Below are 18,235 nucleotides of genomic sequence, written 5' to 3'. Positions count from 1 at the left end.
TTTGAGAACTGCCAGGTGTGTCGCAGCAGATTTCTTTCGATGATCTATATCCGAATGTGAGTTTATGAATAAGTTCTTGAAATTGTCCATGACGTCGAGTGTACAACCAAAGGAAAATGAGACTAGATGTGCTGGCAGCTGGGCACTCGACTCCAGGACAAGGCAAATCCCTCACAGTGCCTGCTATCTAGTAATCAATTAATGTTTAACCAAATTGAAAATCACCAAATTTGAGAGTCGGAAGTAGGCAACCAGCTTGTGCCAGCTCACTAGAGCCAATTGCTAAAGTTTCAATTTAGCATTTACACCCGGAAAGAAAATGTCCCAAACCAGGGTTTGATTTATTGCTTTGTCGATTGTCTAAAAAGCGAGGGCAAAAAGTTTGCTAATTCCTATTAAACTGAAAAGTCTATATACATTTTCCTTGGACATTCAGTTGTTAAGCTTTTACCAGCACCGTCCTGCTTGGAAAGGATCTCAGAAGTCCACTCCAATCCATATGCAAAAGGAATCCTCATTATATAAACAATATCGTGCGGTTGTCGTTGGTCCTTCATTCTCAAAGACGATCGAAGATATCAAGGAGGTAATGTCTTGACTTGCAAGTGAGTTGAATTTAAGTGAGGAAGGGTCTGTAGGAAGTCGTCAGTCTCATTCTGTCTTCTGAAGCCATCTGGGTCCAGTAGCAAGATATAGATCAAGATGACTGGAGACGGCCCTGGATGCAATGGAAGACCATGGCCTTTCTAAGCTAAGGTTTTTCAAAATTTTTTCAATAGTATTTTATTTTTCCAAATCCATGTAAAGATAGTTTTCAACATTGATTTTTGGAAGAGTTTGTGTTCCAAATTTTTCTCCCTTCCTCCCTTCTCTCCCCCCTACCCAAGATAACAAGCCATCTGATATAGGTTAAACGTGTGCAATTCTTTTAAACATATTTCTATATTTGTCATCTTGTGCAAGAAAAATCAGACCAGAAGGGAAAAACCATGAGAAAGAAAAATAAACAAAAAGATGAAAATCCTATGCTTCCACCCACATTTAGTCTCCATCGTTCTCTCTCTCGATGCCGATGGCATCTTCCATCCCAAGTCTATTGGAATTCTAAGGTGTTTCCCAGGTTTGTTTGTCTGAGGCAACACCCTTTCAGTGATTGAAGACTAAGAATTAAGGCCCAGTTTGCCTTCCCAACAGAATCAGTCTGGGAGGGGAAGATCCTCCAAGACTAGAGTCTGCTGGCAAAGCCTGCAAGAAAGCAGAACTCCTGTTGTCTTGAGTTTTTCCTGACGTGGCCTTTCTACAACCCTTGGCCTTACTCCAAAGGTAATTACTCCCCACCTTGTTCTGCTTTGGGGGACGAACAACAAATTGAACCTCTCTTCCACAGGCCTGCCCTTCATGTGATGATTAAGGAAAGGAGTAAGCAAAATCTTTGAGCACACAGAAGACATCCAGCTTAGTGATGTGATGGTCAGATGAGTGCCTAGAGACAGGTTTTGAAGAGTAACTTCTGAATGGCAGCCTGGGGAACCACAAGCCAAGAAAAGATTGCCCTGATTTCTGATGTCCTCTTATTTCCTCCTCCAGGAAACCGAGGTTCTCTCTGTAGGATAGTTTTATGTGTGTGTGTGTGTGTATTGAGAGTTGGCCAGGGATGTGGGGAGATGAAGATTCAGGGGCTCATATACCCCACTGTTCAAGTTCTGAGCTTCTAAAAACAACCCCCCTACCCAGCCTCAGGTTGTAGCTGAGATCTCAACTGCTGTACCCAATTCATCTTGGAGAACGGTGCTTAAGGAACACCTGGTCCAAACCTCTCACTTTACAGAGGAGGAAACTGAGGTCCAAGAAGGAATGGGAACAGCCCCAAGTGGCACTCTTCTCCTTGACCTTCCTCCGTTCCATGGCCCACCATGGGGACCTTGCTCGAGCACCAACAACAGCCAGAGAGTCTCAATGTCATTTCCAGGTTTTTATTTGACTGTTATAATTCTGTCATATATGTACATATATATAATATAAAAAGAGGGCATCGGAGTTTGTCAACAGACCAAGCGGACGTGTACAGACGGAGGCTGCGACGGCGCTGCTGGAGGGGTGACAGTTTCCACTTTCCCCCCTCTCCTTTTCATTTTTTGTGTTTGTTTTTTTTTTCCTTGGGATGGGATTATCAAAGCTAATCGCTATGGAAACCTAGCAACCACCTAGACTCAGACATGGGCCTACACACTAGCAGGGAGGGGGGGGAGAGCAGAGGAGGCTACAAACTGTCCAAAGTCACAAGGTATTTACACTGAGAAAGGATGCACTGGCTGGGGGAGGGGGAGGTGCACCAGGGGAGGGTGACGAACTAGGGGAGAGCTTGTGTCTGTGTGTTCTGCGTCCCAACCCAAGAGATAGGGAATGGAGTGAATGTGGTCAGGATACTGGGTCCCGGGGGAGGCGGGAGGGAGTCAGACGCTCGACGGGCGACTGACAGAGGCCACTCGGCTTCTTGTCCAGCGTTGTGTGTGTAACAAAGGCAGCTTGTGTATGAGATGCACCTGGAAGCAGTGTGAAGGGGACCTGGGGGAAAGCGAGGAAGGGATGGAGGATGGAGGGGTTGGGGTCCTGCTATGGGGGGGACTCTCGAGCCATCAGAGTGGTGGAGATGAGCCCAGCCGTGGGCCCGACTCCCCTCTCCAGCCTCGGAGAGGCTGACCGAAGAGGGGGTAGGGAGAAAGGGGCTGGGGGAAGGGGTGTTCGGCTATCCGGCGGCACCCCCTTCCTGGCCTAGCAGGCGAGGCAGGGATGAGGCTCTAGCCCTGGTCCTAAAGAGGCATGCTTTACACATCCCCCAAATCACTCCCCAGCCCTTCCAGAGGGTGAGGGTCACAGGGTCTGGGAGACACTGCTTGGGGCTCACCCTTCATACCCTCCCAAACTGTCACCACTCAGAGAAAAGAGCTAGAAGGGGCTTGGGGTGGGGCCGGCTGTGGTAACTTTACATCTAGGGGTCAGTCCCTGGGTGGGAGAAAACCTGGGTGCAGGATGGGGGAGGAGCGGACTTCATTTTTGGCAATTATATGGGGAAGGGCTGAGGAGAAGGGGATCCGGAGATGCCCTGGTCCCCCGATCCTTGTGTCCCACCCACCCGGGGACGGAGGAAGAGGGGCAGGGGCTCCCCGTGGAGCGGCATGGAGGAAACCCCTCGGCGACGAGGAGACAGAAGCTGACTTGGTGGGAGCGTTCGGGCCCCTCTGCCTCCGGGATGCGATGCTGGACTACTCCAGGGTCACAGTGGTGGGGTTGATGGGAGAAGTGGCCCCAGAGCTGTCGTTGCCTCCGGCGGCCTCCTTCTCCTTCTTGCCGCTGTACTGGCCGATGAAGGAGCCGTCCTCGTTGAACTGAACGTCCACGCTGCCGCCGTAGTCGGCCAGGCTGTCGTCACTGCCCAGGGGCTTGATGTCTCCATTCAAGGAAGGCTGGCTGCTCCCAAAGCCTTTCTCTTCGTTGTCGCTAGAAGAGAAGGGAGGCTTGGGTGTGCTGCGGGAGAATGGAGCCCTCGCCCTGACCACGTCTGGAAGACAGTCCCTGGCTTTCCCCTCCTTCGTCCCCTCAAAATGAGTGCTTTCTGCATTCCCATGCCCAGAGAGCACGTGCAAAGACCGGCACGTGCAAGGAGCCTGCCCAGCTCATGGCCAAGGGGAACATGCATGTTAGTAGAGTTTGGGGGGACCCTGAGGTCATCTTCTCCGTCCCCCAGTCATGCCTCGGGGACTATTTGGGAAACCAGAGAAATTCAAATGCACGTGTCTCTGGTGGGGGGGAGAGAATAAGTTCCTCGTGTCATAGTAGAACGAATGATCTAGATAATGCAAGAATGGTAATATAAACATCCATGTTTCAGGAAATGGTCGTGCCTGAGAGCCTGTGATTTCCAGATGAAGCCTATCTAGGTTGACTCATAGGATCATAGGTTAAAGCTGAAAGGGACCTTAGAAGTCATTTAGTCCAACCTCCTGGTTTTCCAGACGAGGGGACTGGAAGTGGAAACCAGGATTTGAACTCAGAGCCCCTGGTTCCAATTTTCAAGGTACCACAGGGGCACACACCTCAAAAGCACTTTCGACTTTCCCTAGCTTTTCCCTACCCCCTCACCTAGGCATCAAGACAGCCCACAATTAGGAGAAAAGAATACCAAAAGGGCAAGAGGGGCAGCCCAGCTCGAAGAGGGGAGAACAGAACCGTGACATGCAGACCCCAAAGCTCAGTTCGAGGAGAAGAGGTAGGGGAAGGGGCAGGAAAGATGGGGGTCACGTTCTTCCTGAGTCTAGGAGCCAAGGAGGGGAATTGGGAGAGGAGGGTGAGAGAAAGGACAAAAGCAAGGAGATTGCTCCGGGATGAGCCCGGGGTGGAGGCAGTTTACCTATATTTAAGGATAGAGAAGCTGGTGTAGACAGGGGAGAACAAGAGAAAAGTGTCAGGGAATGGGGGTATAGGGCAGGGCCCTTCCTCCCCACCCCCAAGGAAAATCCCACCCCAGCAGCACTGATCAGCCTGCTCTTAGGACCCTGGCCTGTAGCCTGCCCCACCCCTGCTGCCTTACCTCTCCAGGGACCTGAAGGACCCAAGCAGCAAAGAAGAGAGAGAAAAACATGGCATCAGGCAGGCTTCCGAGCCCCTCTGAAGCCCACCCGACAGCTGAGAAGGACAAGTTTGGACACCAGTGTCTCCCCCCGGTTCCCACCCACCCGCCACTCACCTGTACTCGCCAAATGTCTCGTCTTTCATCGGCCTGGCCTCAGAATCCACCTGCGTGTCTTCCTTATCCTTGACTATGGACACAGGAAAGGATGGCTTCTACTGTTTTCTGCTATTCTCCCTCTCCCTGCTCCAACCCTCCAGACAAAGCCCAAAGACCCCCACCTCCAAGAACCACCCCCGGGCTCCCACAGCCTCCCAGCGTGACCACATCGGGGCAGAGCCTACTTTGCCTGTCTACCAAGAAATCTCGTTCAATCTTTACTACAATCCTCGCAGTCAGGTGCTCTTCCTGAAGCAATTTTCTTCATCTTTGACCCCGCTCCCCGCTCCCCATCCCCCAGCCCCACAGTGCTCATCACTGGGTTCTGGAGATGCTCAGCAGGCATTTGTTGAATGAATGAAGGACTGAATGAGTCAGGCAGGGACACTGCTCCGGCCAGAGCGGGAGCCTCTTCCCTTGCCCCTCGACTCCTGCGGCCTCCGATTCTGACCATCTCCACCCTGCCTTCCTTTCTCTTTGGCTGCCCACCCCTTTCCTAGGAGCATGGAGACATGATCCAGAAGCCCCGAGTGACCTCCCAAGCCTATCCGTAGGTGGATACATAGCCACATGCACATGCACGTAGAGGTGTACACGTGTATTTTGTGTGACCATTCGTGGGGGGCAGCAGATCTTTTTACCTGAGTATTTGCCGCCTTTGCTGCGCTTGATAAAGCAAAGAATCAGAAGGATGAGAAGCAGAAGGATGATGGCACTTATAAAGACAATAAACCAGCTCTTGGTGGCAAAGTTCCCGGGCGTCAGCTTCACTCGATCTGAGGCGGGAAGGGTCGGAGATGCGGAACCCAGTCCCGAGCCGGGAAACAAACAAACAAAATAGCCATTGGAGAAACTCTAAGGGCCGTCATGGTGAGTGAATACCCTAAAGCACATGGCCACGGGGAGCTCGGAGGAAGGCCCTGCCCAGCACGCTCTGAAGGAAAGGGTAAAACACCGCCCCTCCATCCCCACCGGGCCAAAGCTAGGGAAAGGCCCCTGGCTTTCTTGCCCAGACACCTGGCTGTGATTTGCACACACTTAAAATGAGCGTGGCTCAGAAACCAGAAGATTTCTAAACCAGATAAATCCTCTAATATTTTTAGAAAGGAAGATTGTACTCTAGAAGCCCGTTTCTTAAGCCATGGTTCTCTTCACCCCATATGGGGGTCTTGTAACTGAATGTGGAGTTGTGAAATTCTGCCTTCTTAGCAGTAAATGTTTGATTTGTAAGCCTGTTTTATAAAACTATATACCCGGATCGTGTAACATTTCTCGGACAGAGGTCACCACTGGAAAAAGTTTAAGAAGCCCTGTCGTAGACTAAATGTGAGGAGGACAAGGGCAGGGAAGGTCTGCCCTGAGGTATTCACAGCCTCTTGCTCAGACTTCCTAAAAATGGGCACGTGTCTGCAGCACGCACCGGGAGTCCGAGGAAGCATTCGGCCAGTGACCAAGGGCGGGGTTCGATCCAGGACTAGAGTGGAGATTCAGTCAATGGGTCAGGGTTTGGTCTGCAGTCCCACGTTTCAACCTCATCCGCACGACCTCGTATCGCACCAAAGGACCCAGAGGCAGTTCTGGGCTCAGGAACCCACCTGTGCCACCGGTTTTCACCTCCATCTCCCTGAAAAGCACCATCTCATCTGTGTAGTTGTAGCCAAAGAAGCTGATGATGTACTGAGTGTCAGGCTCGAGGTTCTCCTGAATGTAGAATTTCTGACTGTAATTGACATGCTGGGGCTGGATAAGCTTCTTACCTTTGGGCAATAGTAGAGGGAGAGAAAGGAAGGAAGGGGAGGACAGAAGATAAACATCCCCAAAGGTACAGTAACTTCAAGCATTTGGTCTCACCATTCCCACAAACCATCAGAACATCCCTCGAGTCCCTCCGACAAACCAGTCAGTGACCGAATGACTCGATGACCAGAGAAGTAGAAGGAGAGAGATCAAAATGTCAGTCAAGCCCCAGACTCACTAACAGGGGTCCCCCACCAGCTGATGAAGTGAAACTAATAATAAGGACAGGGTTAATAAGCAAGCGTTGTCATTTGACATACAGTCTCGACCCTTAGAACAAGGATAGCTGAAAAACAATCAGAAGCAGGACACACCACGGTGACAAGAGTATGAACAGAAACAGCTCGACGAGGTAAGCCAAGGGGAACCACAAATCTCCATCCTGAAGACATGGCAATGAGCCGTGCCTCGTTCCTCTTGGTAGAGAGGTGGGGAGGGCGGGGAGAGGCTCCTATGGTCCTATGGATGTGGAACATTCTATAAACAGCAATCTCTGGGGCAGTTGGTTTCGCTCAACTATTTTTTTTTAATTACCAAAAAATATTCTGGGGCAGAAGGAAGTGAAAGGGATAGGAAAATAAAGCATCAAAGTATGTTGAAGATACTGATGAAATGTCTTTTTAAAAAAAGAAGAAGAATCTGCTCTTCCAGGGAGGGAAGAGAGCCCAGAATGCAAAGTTCTGGAAAAAACAATGAGTCTTTTCAAAAGAGTCTTCCCATTTTTCATCCAGATGAACTTTTTAATGACCTTTGGGTCCTTCAATCAGATCTTAATGACGCTAAAACAAAGGAGGAGGAAGCTGTCCCAGAAATGGCAGGATGTGGTTGGGAATATAATTGGAATGGGTGGAATGAATTGATATTTCTAATGGAAAGAGTATTCTTGAATTCATCCCCTGCCTGAACAAATAATGCCTCTGGTCATCACAGCCGCTTGACAACCTTGAGGGAATAAGGAGTGAGCAAAAAACAATAAAACTGTCAGATCTCACAGCACCAATCCAAATAAAATCACACCATCGGACAAGTTGTCGTAGGATTCTAGATCCAATGTTGGAAGGGACATCAGAGACCATCGGATCCAATGTTCTCATTTTACAGAGGGGGAAACTGTGGCCCGTGAAGGGGAAGGGATTTGCCCAAATCATACAGTGACAGACCGGTCCCTTGAGCCCAAATCCAGCACTCTTTCTATCGCGTCTTGTTGTTGACGCACCAGTGGACTGTATATCCTCAAAGCCCTTTTCCAGAGCCGAGGCACTATGATACCTGGTCATTAATGATGATGAAGATGATGGAAGAAGAAAGAAAAGGCGTTTCTTTTGTACTCTAAGGTTTGCAGAATGCTTTCTGAACATTCTCAATTTGAGCTTCAGCAGAAATCTGTTTTACAGATGAGGAGTCCAAGGCTCAGGGAAGGTGAGCGACTTAGCCTATGTCACATAGCACTGATCTCAATAGTGAGGGAAAGGTGAAAATGACAGTGTAGATACCAAGAGATGTTTTCACTCCATTTTCTATTTCTCTGCACTGGATTATAATTATCCCGATAAAGGGAATTTGTTCGACATACAATTAAACAAATTAAGAGCCAGCCTGGCTATAATGAATAGCTAGAGACGCAGCTTCAGAGTGAGAAAGCCTGGCTTCAAGCTCCACCTCGGGGCCAGCTAGGCCCTATGACAGAGCCAGTGCTGACCACGATTTGTGGAGAGAGGTTCCTACTCAGGGAATTCCCTTACCCTAATAAGACTCCCTTCTCAGGTTCAGACCCTGCCCCCACCAAAAAAAAAAAAAAAGCCCTAAATGCAATTTCACTTTTATATTTTTTGCATGAATTAAATTAAAAAATCAAAGGAGAGAGAGGCTTTTCAGTGACTATGCCCTGATTCAGTGCCTGGGCTGGTTCAGAGGAGAGTGTGACCTTTTTGTCAAAAAAAAAAAGGGACATTTGGGAAGCGGACCCATGGGGGTGGCCAGTAAAGTGGGGGGTCAACAAGGGGAAGAGGAACTGCTGAAGGCTCAAAGGCAGGGCTGGCTCAATGCCTCTTCCTGGGGTCAGGAATGACAAATCCTACTTTGGAGAGTACCCTCTATCGCGCTCCTCTCTCTCTCTTCTCTCTCTCTCTCCCTCTCTTTCCCCCCTCTCTCTGTGTCTCTCTGTCTCTGTCTCCTCTGTCTCTGTCGTTTCTCTCTGTCTTGTCTATATGTCTCTCTTTGTCTCCTCCCCCTCTCTCTATCTCTTTGTCTCTATCTTGTCTGTATCTGTCTCTGTCTCTCTTTGTGTCTCTCTTCTCTATCTCTTTGTCTCTATCTTGTTAAGGACCGTGCCTAAGGGAAGGGCCAGGTCAGTTCTCCCAGAGCCTCCACAGCTGTGGATCATAACATCTGAAGGAGTTGCAGGGCGGCCTTTGCTGACACAGGTGTTGCTTGTGGACTGGGCATGAGATAAATTAGAGGCAGAGGGAAGAGGAGGGAGGTCAGACAACCCAACTGCCTCTCAGTAGGGAGGTTAGACATCAGTAACTGCCTCTCAGTCTCCTTGTATCATCATCATCCTCTCATATGAAGAGATCCATTCTACAGGTCTGATTTGGACCTCCAGCAGCCACTGGCAGGAGGTTCCCGTATCGCAACACTATCTCTCTATCTTGTCTGTATCTGTCTCTGTCTCTCTTTGTGTCTCTCTCTTCTCTCCCCCTGTCTTTCTGTTTCTATCTCTCTTTCTTGTCTGCTATTTCTCTCTCTGTCTCTCTGTCTCTCTCTCTCTCTGTCTCTCTGTCTCTCTGTCTCTCTCTGTCTCTCTCTCTCTCACACACACACACACACACACACACACACACACACACACCCCTGAAGTACCTTCTACAGATTTGAACCATATCTTGAATGTGACATCATGCTGTCCCTCCTGTGGAGACCAATAAATAGTGCTTGCATTCTCACTGGTCACAGCCGAGATGTTTCCGAAAGTTGGGATCCCTGTGGAATGGTCAGAAGGAGAGAAACATTGTGGGAGAGTGAGGATGCAGTATACCCCCTCTTTTCCCATCTTTGCACTTTTCATTCCCCTTGGGCATTAGCTTTAGCTCGATCCCCTCACCACCATAGGTATCCCATTGACCTGCAGGAAATCGAGGCTACCTGGTCCACTTGGGACAGAGGAGGGAGGCCTACCTCATTCCACCTGGGCAGGTAGCAGGTGGGCCTCTCCTTTCTCCGCCCCCCTTCCCCTCCCTCTGCCCCAGGCTCCTACCTGACTTGAGTATGGTGCTTCCTTCTTGGGTGATCATTTCACCAGGGCCCACGCTGGTGGTGGCCCGAAGCTGGAAGTGGTACAGAGCCTGGGGGCTGAGGCCGCTCAGGTTGAGCATCAGCATGGTGGGAAGCAGGAGCTCGGTCTTTTTCTCTTTCTCTTCTGTCTCCTGGTTAACTATAGGGATGATTCAAAGTATACCAAATTGATACCGCCTTCCCTCAGCCAGATTATCTCCTCCCATGATGCCCCACTCATACAGGATTCCTTGGATCCCAGAACCTGCTCCTGGTATAACAGTACCCCTTTCCCCACTCCCTGAAATTTTCCCAGTTTACATAGTTATGGCCCTCAGCCATCAGACTGAGCCCCACCCAGAGCCTGAGATTTAAAAAAAGTACTTACTGGCCTCATAAAAAAGCTGATAGCCTTTGAGCTCCCCATTTGGGTTGAGAGGAGGTTTCCAGGAGAGTTGTAGGGCTGTGTCAGACAGGCGTCGCAGATGCAGTGACTGTGGGCGGTCTGGTACTGAAGGACAAGGCAAAAGACGGTCAGAATCTAGTCTGGACTGAGGGACCACGAAGGGCTGAAGAACAGGAGACTGGAGAAGACAGGGAGGGAGAGGGGGAGGGGGGGTTGCTCACCTCCCTCTTCAGTATAGAATTGCCTGGTCTCGCTGGGTGGGCCCAGGCCCCGACCATTGAACACTTGCACCTGTACGTTATAGATGCTATAGGGCCGCAAGTCTGAAAGGACAGCTTCTGTGGCGCTGGCGGGCCTCTCGATGGACATTTTGGAGCTATGTCTCTTGCTCCTACTCCAGCGGCTATTCACCCACCAGTACGTCACCTGAGAGGAAGGAAATGGTAGAGTGGGTAGGTACTTCTTCCTTGTACCCCAGTGACATGGATCTCAGGCCCCTGCTGTGGCCCCCCTGTGGCCCAGATAGACCCTTTCCCCTTCCTTTTAGCCCTTCCCCCCTTCCCAATGGTGTAGACTTGGGCCTGTACTTCAGAGACTCTCAGAAGGGGAGCACTTTTGGGGGGAGGGGGCTCAGCTGGGCCAACCTCCTTTCCGTTTCCCAACATTGCTTATGGTGTCTTCCGTGGCCCCTCCTCAGCAGGCCTTCTCACTTCCCACTCCCTTCCAGTTCCCCGTTCCCACCCATCTTCTTTGGGCCCCTTACCTTATATCCACGAAGATGCCCTCTGACTTTGTTCAGGTCCACAGGCCCCCACTTGATTTTCACTGAAGTTGCATTCAATGACTCGATATCTATTACAGGAATGGCCTGGGGAACTGAATATAAACCCATGGACAGAAGTTGGAGTGTGCCCACCTCTTCTCTTCGACGCTGACCCCAGCACTAGAGAAGAGCAAGCTCGAACTCTCACCTTCAACATACAACCCAGCTCTTTTACCCATACACTCAGACTCCTAGCTTTATCTTACACCCACTCACCCTCTTCCATAGGCCAGGTACTCACCATCCTCACCAGAGTAGCCAATGACAATTTGAGGGTCAGGTCCCTTCCCCACTTCATTGACTGCCTGGACTTTGACCTCATAGGGCACAAAGATGGGTGTGTTAGACACCACAAAACTGGGGCCTTTCGCCGTAGCCTCCTGCCATTCCGATTCATTTTTTTGACGCCACTGCACTCGATACGTCAATTCCATCCCATTCCAATCCATCCATTTTAGAGGCTGTGGGGGAATGAGTGAGTGAGGAAGAAGGGTGAGCAGGTGCAGGAGAAAATAGTTTTGACCAAAGATATAAACAAATGGTTCTCAAAAGAAAAGCTGCAAAGTATTCCCAACTATATGCGAGAGTGTTCTAAATCACTAATAATACGCACATCAAAAAAACCCTAAAGTATCACCTCCTACCCTACAAATTGGCAAAAATTGGCCATACTCAACACTTGGAGAGGTTGTAGAATGATAAGTACGCTAATCAATTGCTATGAAATGGTTCCACCATTTTGGAAAGTTCTCTGGAAATATGCAAATAAAGTGATTAGAATATCTGCTTTGAACCAGAGACTCCATCACTGGGCTTATACCCCAAGGAAGCTACAAATAAGAAGAAAGTCCCCATCATACACCAAAATGTTTATAGCAGCACTTTTTGTGGTAGCGAGGTATTGGAAACAAAATTAATGCCCATGGATTGGATAATGGCTAAACAAACGTGTGGTATACGAGTGTAATAGAATGTTACTGTGCAGTAAGAAAGAAGCATGGAAAGAGCTACATCAACAGAGCCAAGAAAATGAAATGGTTACTATAACAATGTAAATGGAAAGAGTAACAACACACCATTTTTTAAAAATGAATATAACAAAATTATAACGCTCAAACAAGGTTTGAATGAAAAGAATATATCCCCAATCCAACCCTTTGTGGAGGCAGAAGGTCCACAGGTGTTATGGTCAGAAATGAGTATTGACAGGGCCCGTCACCCTCTTGAAGCAATAGAGGTCATTGTATAAGAAACTGAGTGGCGCAGCCCCTAGCACTTTGTTTAAAAGGGAGGAGTTTTCTCAGAATCAGGGGAAGAAATTCTGAACTTCTGAATTCCAGAGGTTGGAGCAAAGGAAGAACTGGGCTGTGGTAGAGAAGGGAAATAACGGAGAGTTCTTGAGTCTATGGGCAATTGTGGGCAGGAAGATCCAAGTGGAAAGGAAGAAGTCCCAAGAAAAAGGTCAGCTCTTTCCCCAGCTTCTTCTAATGCCTGGCTATTTGCAGACACTCTACTTGCCGTATTGGTACGATACGATAAAGTGAATTGTGCCCCAACCACAAAAGACCCGGGGTTCACCAGAGACAGATAGAAAATGTAAGGTTAGGCAGAGAATGCAACTTCTGCCTAGATGTTAGGAACCGTTGCCAACTGGGGACTTGGAGTGACTGAACTTTTCATCTAAAGTAAACTCCCAAAAGCTAACAAGAAAGAAATCAAGTGGTCCTTAGATTGTCCCCTAGGTTTTGAATGAACTAATTATTGGCACAGATGTTACAGTCTGCCAGACATATGCTCCCTTTGCCAGTCATCCACAGACAACTAAAGCAATTAGGGTCAACTCAATAGATCAAGGTTCACACAGGCTGTTGCCGTGCCATCTGGTGGAAGTTCCCAACTTCCAGCTGCAAACTGCCATCTGCTTCTGTCCCAGCTCCTTGGGTGTTACATAAAGTTTTCCTCAATCTTCAGATACTACCGTAGTCGCAATATCACATGACCCTCTGAATAGGGTATCTATAGCCACAGCTATAGCCCTGGCTGGTAGTGGCTGGTAGTGAGCTCACTAGTAGTAGTCAAGTCACATCAACAAGTATTAATTAAGCAGGTACTATGCTAAGTGCTGAGAATACACATATGAGCAGAAGGAAGAGAACAGGAGCCCAACCGGGTGGGGGGGGGGAAGCACCTGAGCCCTTTCCTTAAAATGGAAGTTCTAGGAGGAACCGACCAATCGGAGGAAGAGGCTGCAAGGGCAAAGTGTCAGGATCCAAGTAGAGGATGGTCAGAATCTACCGGTGAGTGGTTGTCAGTTCAAACTCGTAACTTCATTCCATTCGCTGGCTGAATTTCTCAGTGACTTCCACTGCTCATTCCAAGGTGAAGGAACTCCAATTTGCTAATGGGGTAATGGGTCTCCTTGGCACTCCGACCTCTGCTGGCAAATGCAACTGGTTTCATTCTTTTACTATAGGGCAGCTCCTAATCTCTCCAAACTGGCATCCATAGGCAGGGCAAAAGGTTTGCTTTAACTGGTGCCCGAGTAAGACAGCTGACTAAGTCTTTGAAATCTTGTTTATATCTCTCTATTCATTTGTCTCTGACAAGTTTATTGCATTTAAGTGAGTTTTATCTTTCTTGTCTTTCTGTTTCTGTGTCTCTTCAATCATATATTCTCTAGTGAGTGCATTCAATTTTTAAAAATCATTTTTTTTTCAATAATAACCACTAAATAGATCCTAGAAAAGTCCTCAGGGTAAGAAAATAATAATAGTGCCTAACATTTATATAGTACTTACTAAGTGCCAGACACTGGGCTAAGTCCTTTACAGATCTGATCCTCACAAGAACCTTGGGAGGTAAGTGCTATAATTATCCCCATGGTACAGTTGAGGAAACTGAGGCAGGCAGAAATTAAGTAACTTGCCTGAGGTCACACAGCTAGTAAGTGTGGATTTGAATTCAGGCCTTCACTCTCTCCACTATGCCACCTAGCTGCCCCAAATCCAAAGATTCTTTGGATCTGGCCAAGTCAGAAGTGTTTCCACCTTTTCTAGGTCAGTATTCACATCTTTTTGAGATAGGACTCACATGGGGCTCTACAAAATTAGCACTTAGAACTGGAAAGTTTTAGAGCATTTTCCTCTAGTCAATCTAACATTTTCATCAGTCTTTTTCTTCATGTCCTTCCAAGATCTTCCCACAGAAAATAATGTCATCGAGATAGAACAACGCTTTCAGGTTGTCCTCGCTCCCAACTACTTTCTCCATCTGTCTCTGGTAAGTAGCATGAGTCCCCGAGATAATTGTGGCCCTGCACACAAACTGATAGAATCTGGCTGGGCAGATGGAAGCCATCTTCTGTTAATAACCACCACGCAGATCCAATACAGACGCTGGCCGTCTAACAAGCATCTTGAGTTCTTGGCATGGTATGGTGACCACCTTAGGTTTCATTGTTCAAAGTGTAGTACTTAGTACATCTGTGCAGCTTTCCATTCTCCTTTAGTACGACGACTATGGGTGATGCACATGAGCTACTGGATTCTGTAATTATATAATTTAGCAACAGATATTCCCTCACACAAGGGAATGGTCTAGATCTTCCCTGGAATGGTCAGAAGTCAGTGAGTTGAATCTTACAAGTTCTCCTTTGGGGCCATCCCACTCATGAAAATACATTTGTCTTCTTACTAAACTCCTGGCCCTCCTCTAGTTCCAGAGAATCTCCCAAATCAAAATTCTTTAGATCTATTTGGAAAGTTAGTCCAGTATATCCCAGGTATGGATACTTTTTGTCTCCGTCGTCCAAGGCCAAAAGCAACATGAGGCTGTATAGATACTTCCTTCAAATTCCTTTGGCTGAATTCATGAAGTCACATGAGGTCACATGCTCTACTGTATAGGAAGCCAATATAGTTACTATTCTTAAGGCCACTGAATCCAATGAGTCCTGGTGGGAAAATTCATTAGCAATGGATGACAAGCTCATGTCACTTCTGCTGTAGCTTAAATTGGGTGTATAGTAGTGTCATAACCAGTTATCTGTTACTTCATAGCTGTAGGTCTCAAGAATGGTCCCAAAGTCACCAAGAACATTTCAGATCTGAGACACTGCCACGGCCATGTCTGATTGACCGAGAACACCAAATTTTTGAGAGATTTGATCCAGAGAAGTATGTTTTTGCCCCTTAAGAGAGAAGAGGCATGGAATTTTAAAGGCCTTGAAGGATAAGAGAATTCTTAAGTTCATCACAAAAGGATGGGAACTCGCATCCCCATCGAAGTCAAGAGGAAGAGAAGTTGCTCAACAACATCTTGGCTGCCATAAGGAAGGCTACTGCCAAAATAGATAATCTGGATCTTTCCTCACTTTTCTACCTACCCAATCAAGACTTGACAAATTAAAAAACAAACAAGACAGAAATGGGCGACAAGGTCAAGGATATAGTTTGTGGATTCTGGAGTGAGTTCTTTCCCTAGGCCTATCTCCTTCCCCCAAAATTGATCCTATAGCCTTCACATCTATAACATGGAAGCTACATTCTCTTTCTGGGTACACATGACCTATATGTCATGGTCTCTGGTTTCCTTCTGATGGTCATGTTCACGTAGCGGGATAACTTGCCTTCTTTTCCCTTGTCTCATTACTTTTCTCAGTGTCAATGGATTTGTCCCCGATCTGATTTTTCCCACTGTTCCCCATGTTTTCTTCAGGTGAATCGATACCTACATGACCCTGCTTGGTCCCCTGGTACCCAAATGGGTCAATGTCCACTAAGTGACTAGAGTCTATTGGTCATATATCACATCCTTAATTCAGCATCCACATACTTAAATGCATTTTGCCATTTATCCCAAGTTAACATTTTTTTCAGTACTATGATAGTCTTATAAATCCCTCAAGGTCATGCCGACACCATAGTTCTGCAACTACTTGGGCAATTCTGGTCAAGTCTTTATTCCCAGGAGGTATTGCCTGTCTTATTACAGTCTGCGTAAGTTATCCACCCATGATGGGAATTAAAATGGCATCTTTCTTAAAGAGACTAGAGATCTTCCTGGAAAATGCCTCTTTATTATCTTTGCTGTATATACCAATGTGTACAGTTTGCAATATATTGCCAGAGAAAGCCTCTCCGGGCCTTTCGGAGGATCTAGTCACCTTCCAATATACTGATAAGGTGGCTCTGTCAGTCATGATGAAACTCTCTTTGGATTGGGCTCTGCTATTTGAGTCGGGGAAGATTACCCTCCATGAACATTTATGCAGAGGCAGAAAAAACACCCTTGGCCTATAAAATATAGATTCTGAAACCTCACTGAAACATATTTCTACCAGGAAAGCTCCAATATTCTCAACCGGGAAAACCTTTAACTATTTTCCAACGCAAGCTTCAATGATGTGCTAAGTCATCATTTCTACTCAATAATGATGCATGTGTATTATATAACTCCTCCTGCTTAAATGAAGGACTTTGAATCAATTTCCAAGGACTATATTCCAGAGGCACCAAACTCATGGTCCACAAAACTCCCCAGTATGGCCAAACCAGATTCGAATGTCATTGGGAATGCTCACTTCACAGCACGTATACTAAAACTGGAACAATACAGAGAAGATTAGCATTGGCCCTGCACAAGGATTACATGCAAATTTGTGAAGCATTCCATATTTTTAAACAAAATTTTAAAAGTCATTGGGAAATGTTTAATAAAATAATTAAAAATCCAATGCAACATAAAAAATGTTAACTCGTGATTTTCTAAATCAACATGTGGCCCCAGAGATCCCTTTCTATTTGAGTTTAACCCCACTACTATGTGCTATCTGATTTCTTTTCAGGTATTTTTGAATGTGTGAATGATTCCGGTAATTCACAGAGCGTACCCTATATAAATATTCTTGACCTTGCTTTCATATATACTTTTCTACCGTCCTCCAATTCTCTTCATTTGATTTTCATGAAGTTCACAAATCCTCATTAATCACATGTGCTCTATCAGGTGTCCCTTATGAATCTCACCCTCCACAAATAGACAATATTTTCTATATCTGATTCTCACACCTTAATGATGTTGCTCCATAATGCCAAGATTTCCCCAATTCACCAATTTGATCCCAACAATAAAAAATAGTAATAACACTATCAACCACAGTTGTCAGATTATAGCAATTATAAAATTCTATTTATAAATAGAAATAAATATATATATATAAACTTTATAAAAGTTCTATTAGAAATAGCTCAAAACTAAGATCCTTTTAATAAGAATACTTAAATGATACTTTGAGTAACAAAATACATAAATATAACAAAATCATATATTAATAATATAAACACAAAACAAATATATAAATATATGTGTATTGTGTGTGTGTGTGTGTGTATAGAAAATCGTGCTTAAAAGGCAGCCATACAGACAAAACAAATTTTCTTTTAAAATAGCCTAATTTTTAAACTTCCAGACATATAGAAGAAAAAATTGTTCTGGAAAAGCCCTGAATTTGTAACATCTTGTGACAATAATTAGTTCATTCAAAACCTAGGGGACAATCTAAGGTCCACTTGATTTTTCTTGTTAGCTTCAGGGAGTTTACTTTAGATGAAAAATTCTGAGTTCAGTCACTCCAAGTCCCCAGTTGGCAAAAATTTCTAACTCCTAGGAAGAAGTTGCAATCTCTGCCCAACATTACATTTCTATTTGTCTCTAGTTAACCCCCAGCTCCTCTATGATTGAGGCACAATTCATTTTATTGGAAACATTTGGGTAATAAAAGAGCAGGTTATAATATAGTGTCTGTGGAACTATATTAGGTATAGGGATTAGGGATTAGGGATTAGACAGGAGAAGTTGGGGAAAGAGCTGATCTTTTTCTTGGGACTTCTTCCTCTCTGCCTGGATCTTCCTGCCCACAATTGCCCATAGGGTCAAGAACTCTCCTTGTTATTTCCCTTCTCTACCACAGCCCAGTTCTTCCTTTGCTCCATGGTTACTCCAATCTCTGGAATTCAGAAGCTCAGAATCTCTTCTTCCCTGATTCTGAGAAAACTTCTCCCTTTTAAACAAAGTGCTAAGGGGTGTGCTACACACTTTCTTATATAATGACTTTGATTTCTTCAAGAGGGTGTATAAGCCCTGTTAACAC

General features: G+C 46.3%; 1 protein-coding gene and 1 non-coding gene across 3 annotated transcripts in view; one reads left to right on the top strand and one right to left on the bottom strand.

The window, feature by feature from the left end:
- Window positions 1-1,957: 1,957 nt before the first annotated feature.
- L1CAM (L1 cell adhesion molecule) overlaps window positions 1,958-18,235 on the bottom strand; it is a 47,267-nt gene continuing 30,989 nt past the window's right edge. Inside the window, exons 18-29 of one of the 2 annotated variants that reach the window (XM_051968094.1) lie at window positions 11,327-11,546; window positions 11,026-11,138; window positions 10,484-10,688; window positions 10,245-10,367; window positions 9,840-10,016; window positions 9,446-9,565; window positions 6,382-6,543; window positions 5,428-5,562; window positions 4,745-4,817; window positions 4,589-4,600; window positions 4,409-4,429; window positions 1,958-3,498 (exon numbers count right to left, since the gene is read on the bottom strand). In XM_051968094.1, coding sequence (XP_051824054.1) covers window positions 3,264-3,498; window positions 4,409-4,429; window positions 4,589-4,600; window positions 4,745-4,817; window positions 5,428-5,562; window positions 6,382-6,543; window positions 9,446-9,565; window positions 9,840-10,016; window positions 10,245-10,367; window positions 10,484-10,688; window positions 11,026-11,138; window positions 11,327-11,546 — 1,596 coding nt within the window. In that variant the 3' untranslated portion in view covers window positions 1,958-3,263. The remainder of the gene's footprint in view (window positions 3,499-4,408; window positions 4,430-4,588; window positions 4,601-4,744; window positions 4,818-5,427; window positions 5,563-6,381; window positions 6,544-9,445; window positions 9,566-9,839; window positions 10,017-10,244; window positions 10,368-10,483; window positions 10,689-11,025; window positions 11,139-11,326; window positions 11,547-18,235) is intronic. The other variant, XM_051968093.1, reaches the window with a different exon arrangement.
- On the top strand, window positions 16,659-16,764 carry LOC127543297 (U6 spliceosomal RNA). Its single transcript, XR_007949198.1, has one exon. It is a non-coding gene; the product is annotated as a U6 spliceosomal RNA (small nuclear RNA).

This window comes from Antechinus flavipes, chromosome X (assembly GCF_016432865.1).
Source record: "Antechinus flavipes isolate AdamAnt ecotype Samford, QLD, Australia chromosome X, AdamAnt_v2, whole genome shotgun sequence".
NCBI lineage: Eukaryota > Metazoa > Chordata > Mammalia > Dasyuromorphia > Dasyuridae > Antechinus > Antechinus flavipes.
This window is presented reverse-complemented; position numbering and strand designations above follow the sequence as displayed.